The 8,142-nt window shown below is 46.1% G+C and overlaps 2 protein-coding genes across 2 annotated transcripts; both read right to left on the reverse strand.

Moving 5' to 3' along the window:
- Positions 1–6,480, reverse strand: LOC111850672 (ubiquitin thioesterase OTUB1-like). The gene is made up of 7 exons (XM_023824811.2): positions 5,852–6,480; positions 5,096–5,157; positions 4,235–4,333; positions 2,624–2,742; positions 1,093–1,177; positions 811–1,005; positions 1–611 (listed from the first exon to the last, which is right to left on the reverse strand). The coding sequence occupies exons 1-7, from the start codon at positions 5,892–5,894 to the stop codon at positions 414–416; spliced, it is 801 nt and encodes a 266-aa protein (XP_023680579.1). The 5' UTR covers positions 5,895–6,480; the 3' UTR covers positions 1–413.
- A 129-nt stretch (positions 6,481–6,609) lies between these two features.
- cox8a (cytochrome c oxidase subunit 8A) lies at positions 6,610–8,094 on the reverse strand. The gene is made up of 2 exons (XM_023824823.2): positions 7,855–8,094; positions 6,610–6,957 (listed from the first exon to the last, which is right to left on the reverse strand). The coding sequence occupies exons 1-2, from the start codon at positions 7,966–7,968 to the stop codon at positions 6,862–6,864; spliced, it is 210 nt and encodes a 69-aa protein (XP_023680591.1). The 5' UTR covers positions 7,969–8,094; the 3' UTR covers positions 6,610–6,861.
- Between the last annotated feature and the right edge of the window lie 48 nt (positions 8,095–8,142).

An 8,142-nucleotide genomic window follows, 5' to 3' on the forward strand; every position in this document is an offset into this window, starting at 1 on the left:
TTGCCCAATGCCCACAAAATTTATTTCTGGCTATAGGCCTAGATAGTGTGTTAGTTAAACAAGTTTGGGAAATAATCAGACAGACAAATCAGATTTATTAAATAAGTCAAAATTAATCAGATCTCATTAAAATTGGAAAACGAATTCGGCAAAGAAAAAAAAAATTGTAAAACCATTTATAAACTGCAGGAAAAGAAAAACTGTACAAATGCAAAATACTTCAAGTCACAACTATAAACAAATTTTTATTTCTGTGGCGTAAGGAAAAATGGCCAACCTGACTAAATAATTAACTTATTTAGCATTTTTTTCCCTGTGTACCAAACTGGTGTTTTGTACAAATAAATACATTGTTACTACTGACCTTATTGCTTATCCCTAATTCAGTAGCAGCACAAGACCACAAGGGGGCACTATTTGTAGAGGATGTCATAGTGGCCCGGTCTGTACAGCAGGAAGACGCGAGGCTCACTCCCTTCTGGGAAGACGTGGCGGGTGACCGTGCCCCCTTCACCTCTGTCCATATACTCCACGAGGACGGAGACATTCAGGGCCTGAGCCAGAGCGATGATATGGATGTGGTCGCTTTCCTTAGACATGGGCTCCACCTCCTGGTGAAGGGGAGAAACGACACCCTCAAGCAAGGCACTGAGCGTTGGGGTGGTTTGGTCCCACCCCCCCTTCCTTAACAACAGCCAATTAAATCCCAGGAGATGCAGAGACTGAGCTGGGAGGGAAGTCGGACCGAAGGACCCACATCATGGGGGGTGAGCGTCGCCAGGGCCCCTCCCACCCGAAGCGCGGCCTCACCTGCTGACAAAATTCCTTGACGGAACGCCCCCCCTCAATGAAGTGCTGGAAGAAGGCGTGCTCGCGCTGCAGGTACCCCGACGCCAGCAGCCGTAGGTACACCACCAAGTAGTCCGATATGCTCTGGTCGTTAAAGGGCACCAACAGCTCCGCCAAGCACGGCTGCTTCTCGCACTGCTCGATGAGGTCCATGAGCTGCGGGGGACGGCAGGCGGTTCAAAGCTCCGCCCCCCCCCCCCGGCCATGGGGGGTGCGGCGTGCCCCGCAGGTACCGGCACTCACCGTGTTGTGGAAATCCTCGATGGTGAACTCGGTGAAGCCCTGACCCACCAGCTCCCGTTTGCTGTCGGCCACCGTCGCTTTGAACCTGCGCCAAGGAATGCAGACATGGGGCGGGGGCCCCCTGAAACCGGGGCCAGAGGGGCCCCTCCTGAAGGGTGCACCGGCTGGGGTTCCCTCACCACCCCCCCCTCCAGTCAAGCAACCTCCAGGAATACTAAGAATAATAATTTTTCCCGTCGTGTGCAAAAATCACAGAATCCCTGCAACGGCGAGTCCTTACAAACACCATCATTATCCCGATCCCCCACCCCGCCCCCCCGCCCTCCCCCACCCCGCCCTCCCACCATGAGTCAAGTTGCCAGGTAGTTAAACGAATTAAAAACTTGGATTAAAAGGGTTAACTGTCGCCCTTCAGTCAAATACAATATCAATGACAGATATGAAGCTCATTTCTAATATGGGGGGAGGCTTAAATGGCAAAACAGCAGTCCTGGGGGGGGAGGGGGTGATTTTCATGATGTCATTGTTATTCTGTATGTTTTCATGTCTGTTCTACAAAAAAGCACTTTATAACCTTTAATCTTCTTGAAGGTGGTTATTATAATGCTTCACAGATGAAAAATTAATCCGCTTGTTTCCCAACAGCATATAAAAGTATCAAGTATCCTGAAACTGTGATGGACTGACAACCTGGACAGGGGATCCTGATGATGACGGGCATTTCTATTGGGGCTGAGAGACATATGGGCGTGTGCTGATGATGACGGGCATTTCTATTGGGGCTGAGAGACATATGGGCGTGTCCTGATGATGCAATAATGAAGAGGGCAGAGACTCAATCAGTGAAACATGCCCTTTTTTTTTTTTTTTTTTTTAAATGGAGCAGACATTTACTGAACATACTGCCTATTAAATGTGTGTGTCTGGGGCAGAAGATTATGTGTGATGGGAGGGTCGCGGGCAGCACGAGAGCAGGCTGAGCCCCAGAGCCAAACTGTGCATACAGAGGGCTGACATTTCGAACCACCTTCATGTGACCTTCAGAAATATCCTCAGATCCTCGTGGCCGTCCTCACCATGCTGGCGGGGTACGTCACCAACGGAGAGGAAATCCCTTAGCTTAGCGATTTCAAACGGAAAAGCGAGCTTCAAGCCCTGCTTCGCTCAAGAGTCCAACGGCCTTCCCCACATGTGATGATTAAACTACCAGGTCGGCTCAGGGACTGTTGCCCTCAACTTAAGCTGGACGACCACAGCTTTGGCGTTAACCCTGCTCACCATACCCTGAGGAACAGGGTGCTAACGGTGAACATCTATCCCAGGACCCAGAATGACGTCAGTTGTCCACTTACTCACGGCGGTCAGCAGTCTGTGAAACCATGCGTGAGAGACAGCTGAAGAACCATCAAGTATTTAACCTGAGGGGACCCAGTAAAGACCCAGATGTAACGGAAACTGGCTTGAAAATAACCTGACGAGTCAACAGCCATTAGATCACAGTCAAATTGATGGCACATTTTTCTAATGTCACCTCTGCAGCTCCTTGGCGTCGTCCAGCAGGGACTCCAGATGCGAGAAGCCAAAGGCTCTGTAGAAACAATTACCGTCGGGCCGCGTCTTCCTGATGTACGAGTATTTTCTGTGCAAATCCTGAAGGAGAACGCAGGGCAATCAGCGAACTCCATCCCAACTCTCCCAAGGCCCAGCCCCCTGTGGCGTGCCACAGATACACCGAACTCCATCACAGTGTCTGCAGCAAACTGCACACAACTCCTGGGCGTCATGGTGGTCCACTGGGTAACAACCTTCAGGATTATGGGTTCTAATCCCACCCTGACTCTGTGTGCACTGAGTGATGCGGGTTTTCTGAGAATGAACCACTTTCCTCTGAGAATCCAAAGACATGCAGTCAAGCTAAGTGATGCAGCGAACGTGCCCTGTAACGGACCTCCCAGGATGTCCCCCGCCTCGTGGACAGGGTCCAGCCTAGGGTGACCAGATAATCCATGTCAGGGAGGATACGTTGAGCTACTTCAGGTTTTACAAACTACTTTCAAATTGAAAGGCTCCTGTGCTCGGCTAAATAGTTCAGCTCTTCTTGTGCTTTGACTGGTTTGTTTCCTTGACTGAAAGACTCATCCAGCTGTTTCACATTAACATTAGTGACACATGCATGATTATAGGAGACTGACCAATCAGCACGCAGCAAGAACTCCGTGCTCAAGTGAAATCCAGGTCCTTTTAATTGAAATGGTAATTTACAATTCCTGTCCTAGCTCAGTGTCCTCCCTGACATGGATTATCTGGTCACCCTAGTCCAGTCCCCCACGACTCAACACTGGATAACTGCTTGAAAGACATGTATCCATTTAGCTTAACCAATAGGAACCGCTACAAACATCAATTTAATAAACATTACTTTATAGTGCAGCTCCAAGGAAAAAAATTTGACAGCAACACAACTCATGCATAAACTAACACCTGCATTTTAGACAATTTTACACTTAGGGTGACCTCGTCCACTCTGTCCCCAAGGCCTGCGGGACTGGACAAAGGACACCAAAGACACACACTGGGGCCAGCGGAGATGCAAGGGTATCCTGATGTTGCAGAGCTCGATGCGTCCCTGGGTCAACAAGTGAGGGGCTTGCGCTTCACTTCTTTAACCAATCACAGTCTTCATCGTATGACATAACCACACTGGTCTCATTTTCAACCTCAAGGCTTCTAGCCCGGCAAACCGGAGGTGTTGTGTGGCTCAGTGGGCTAAGCCTCTGGGCCTGTGATCAGAAGGTTGCCGGTTCGAGCCCAGCCAGTGTGAAATAGCCATATGTCTGTGGGCCCTTGAGCAAGGCCCTTAATATTATTATCGTAAAATAAACACACACCCTTACATTGCTCTTTGCAGCTAAGCATGTTCGTATGGTTTGTGACAAAAGGCAGACACAATAAAATGGGTACTTTACAAATCAGTGCATCTTGCTGCTTAAAAAGAAAACACTATTTTTTATCAATGTGGTGATGTCATACGACGAAGACTGTGATTGGCTACAGAAGTGAAACAGAAGCCCCTCCCTTGTTGACCCAGGGAGATGTTGAAGTTGGCAAAACCAGGACATGCAGAGGTGCAAAGTGCCCTTACTTGTATCTTCTGCTGGTATACGGTGTCATCCAGAGTGTACTCCTGCTCCAGCACTGACAGGGGCTGTCGCTCCGAGACCAAGGGGATGCTCGAGGCTATCTGAGGTCAGAGGTACAGGGAAAGGAAAGGAAGTTTAAAATGCAATGAGAAGTAAATGTGATCAAGCGCCATGCAGTGATTCTGTCCCTCATCCACACACAGTAGTGTGCAACCTGCAATCAGAGTTAAAACACACTTCGCGCTTCATTAACGTTTCTTTAACTTTCTGCAACACTGGCAGTAGACGGGAACATCTCATAAGTAAGAACACAGGGCTGACATTACGTGCTGACCCACCAGACGCTGCGGTCACACCTGTCATGATTTAAATGTAGAAATGAAGGCGGTTTTTAACTCAAGTACTGAACTGACAGTTGAATCAAATAATGAACTACAAAAATGATTGTGTCAAGCAGAGGTGGAAAGTTCAGGTTCAGAAAGTACAAATCCAGACCATCATTTTTTTATTTCAACCAGCTGAGTATAAAGAGTCACAGTCATAGAGTACTCAGCAGGTCAGTTGAAACAAAATCTGGATTAGTACTTTCTGATCTGGAACTTTCTACCTCTGGTGTCAAGTGCCTTTCAGTGGTATTGACACAAAGAACAATTAATAATACTGCAAACTTAAACACTTTACTAAATTTACTGTCTGGATTTATCAAGGATGGATGTGTGTTACAACAGCTGATTAATGAACTGTATTAAGTGACAATAAGTGAATATTGACTGAATAACATGGAAAGGGGTGAGAGTGAACTTCATTCCCTGATGCGTCAAACACAAAAATGCAAACCCATAGTGTGTGACGTCGGGCTTTACCTCCTGCTGAATACGGTCCTGCTGCGCCATAATGGCCTCGTCATAGCCAAGGCAGGTCACCCCTGGCACAGGCACAGAAAGACGGGGGGAGCGGAAGGTTTCATTTAAAACGTTAAAGTGTGCATGTGCCGACTTAAATCATGCGTGCATTTATTCAAAGGACTGGTGTCAGATCGTGCAGGCAGAGTGCTTTACAGGAATCTTTCAACATGCTGTAAGAAGATTAAATCCAAAGGTAACAGACAGCACTTGGCAGGACTATTAAATTCAAATATACAAAAAAATAATAATCGAACGTTAATTGAAAGAATACTGCATGTCACTATAATCCATCATTTTAGCGCCTAAATTATTTGCCCATTTAACGACAATACAAGGAAGACAACTCCACTGGAAATTAAACAGCCAGCATAACTGTGTTTGTTAATTGGGGTGTTTATGGGTATTTGAGACTGAGCGGGGGACTCTAAGGGCAATTCCAGATTGAAGGCCGTGACTATCAGCACTTCAGCCTCTGACAGCCATCGAGCTTGGCAAAAACTGATTAATTAGTAAAACTAAAGAGCACCAAAGTGGCCAAACTCAGCGGCTATGTTCCCGTTTTCAGTTTGCTTCGTATTGATTCGAGTTATTTTGCCTCCATTCCATTGCCGCTATTTCTCCGAGCCATGCCGACAAGTCCAATGAACTAGTGAGAAAAGCAAAATGCCCTTCGAACTCCAAACTAGCTGGTAGCTGGGGGCCGGTTCTGCTCACCATCCGTCTCCCTCCGTGTTTCCTGCAGCTCCTCATCCGCCATCTTTCGCTTGTCCTGACAGCCAATCACACTCTTACTTCCTAACACTTCCGGGTCACGTGATCATCATCACCCTTTAAAATAATAGCAATGCTGGAAAGCGGTACGTATTTGTTTCCTGACCAGGCTTGGTTTTTCTACTTTAAGCAATATCCTGGGGTCTTTTTGTTATTGTCGTTTGTTTTGCACTAAACGTAATGGCTTTTGTTTACGAATATGACCACAGCTGCACGTGGTCTTATATTTTTCGTTAATCCTTCAGCATTCCAATACCGGTCTTGAATATAAGACGGTTCAAAATTAATATTAAGCCCAGATTTGTCGATATGAATCTTCAAGTCTCGTCCATTTCACACATTCGCAGAGCACATTTCCCTTAAAAACAATGTCGATGTCCAACTTTCTTCTACGTTAACGGTTTATTTTGACAACACAGGGTATGTAGTTTACTTATAACGCATACCCTGAATAGGTTCTTGAGGCACGTGTTATATTTTTAGCTACGGAGACCATTTTAGGAATTGCTTTAATTGCCAGGGAGCAGACTTTCAGTTGCACGCGTATGAAGAGAATCCATACTTTAAAAAAGAAATATGGTTAAATGTAATCCGTACCACACAAATCCCCTTCTCAGGCTTTAAATTATAAGCATACAAAGAGAACAATCGGTTTAATTTCAGAAGGTGAAGGACCAGCTCCAAAATGAAAACAAAGAGTGTAAAAGGCTTAAATATTTTAATTATAACAAGCTCCTTACTAGGGGGGCGTACATCACATTACCCCCTTGGTGTCTTTACATCCACAGCAGAGGTTAGACGATGAAGAATGGTAAACTGATGGGTGGAGAGGTAGATGGATGACGGGGGGGTAACAGGATTTGTTCCGCAAAGATTTAAGGAGCTGATCGCCCAAGGTTGGTGGTCCCAGAAAGTTTCAGGAAGGAGTGGGACAGTGTAGGATCGGGTTGCTCTCAATCTCTCTTCTTGTAGGACTCGAGGTTAGCGAGGACCCAGCCTGCAGGTGCCAAAATGCTGACCATGAACGCCGTCAAGCCGATGACGGTCTCCTGCAGCGCAGGCACAGCGACAAAAAGGGTCAACCTCGAAATATGTAATGCAGGCAAATCTTCATAAATATTGCACTACACGTCAGTATCATTCACCTAAATGGCAGAATTGGTTATTATACATTATCATCATCAGTCACGATTTCATGGAATCAGTACCGCCAGTCTCTTGGTTGGGCGTAATTATTTAATTTTTAGAATCAGAATTCACTTTTTTGGCCAGGTACAGCCCCATGTACTAGTAATTTGTTCAGAAATTATTGGTGCTTACATTCACAGCCAACATAGGACACACGTTAAGAAATATGGTGTAAGTACAAATAAAACGAAATAATAAAATCGTACAAACAGTGCAAAGCTGTACAATTGCTATGAAAAATATAAACTTAAGGGAAAGGGGATATGCGGGCTACCGAAATATATAAATATATGATGCCCAGTAGAACAGAGATGTGCAAAATGCGGGCAGTCAGATGGGGGAGCCATAAAAACGGGCTAAGTTTAGTCTGAACAAAACCTACATAAAATACACGTTAGGTCAACCAAAACTGCAAAAACTATTTTAATACGATAATGACTACAATCTACAGGCAGCCAAAATGAAATATTACAGTTTCAGTGATTCCGAGCTCTGAGTTCTCAGCACAACTCAAACTGTCACCGTTACCAATTGAGACAAATACACCGTGACCTTCAGAAGACTTAAACCTAAATAATAATATTATGAAATTATTATTTTTTTACTTTGTTAGCTAGGTAGTTTTGTGATACAATGTTTGACCGTCATTTAGTATAGAAAGCATGTATGAAGTAAAATGAGGTTAGGCCTAGCAGAAGCGGCACTGCTAAGCTAAGGCACGGCTACACCGGGTTAAACTAAGCAGGTTAGCTACTTACCGAAGCTCCGACCGGGTCCTTGGCCGGTTTGGTGGTGATGCCGGCGCGCTGGGTGATGCCCCAGCGCCTCACCAGCGGCCGAGCGCTCAAAACTCCGCGCAGAAGTCCGGGCATCTTCGTCTCCAGTTGGGAAAATTGCGTCTGAAGGGCGACAGCAACGGTAAGCAGGATGCGGATAGAACCTCACGTGACCGGAAGTGAAGGAACATCCGCCAACTTCCTGTGGTCAGTGAGCGTCCCCTCGCGGTGAACAGAATGAGACTGCAATGAGCGGTTGCAAGCGGTGCA

This window comes from Paramormyrops kingsleyae, chromosome 24 (genome assembly GCF_048594095.1).
Source record: "Paramormyrops kingsleyae isolate MSU_618 chromosome 24, PKINGS_0.4, whole genome shotgun sequence".
In the NCBI taxonomy this organism is placed as follows: domain Eukaryota; kingdom Metazoa; phylum Chordata; class Actinopteri; order Osteoglossiformes; family Mormyridae; genus Paramormyrops; species Paramormyrops kingsleyae.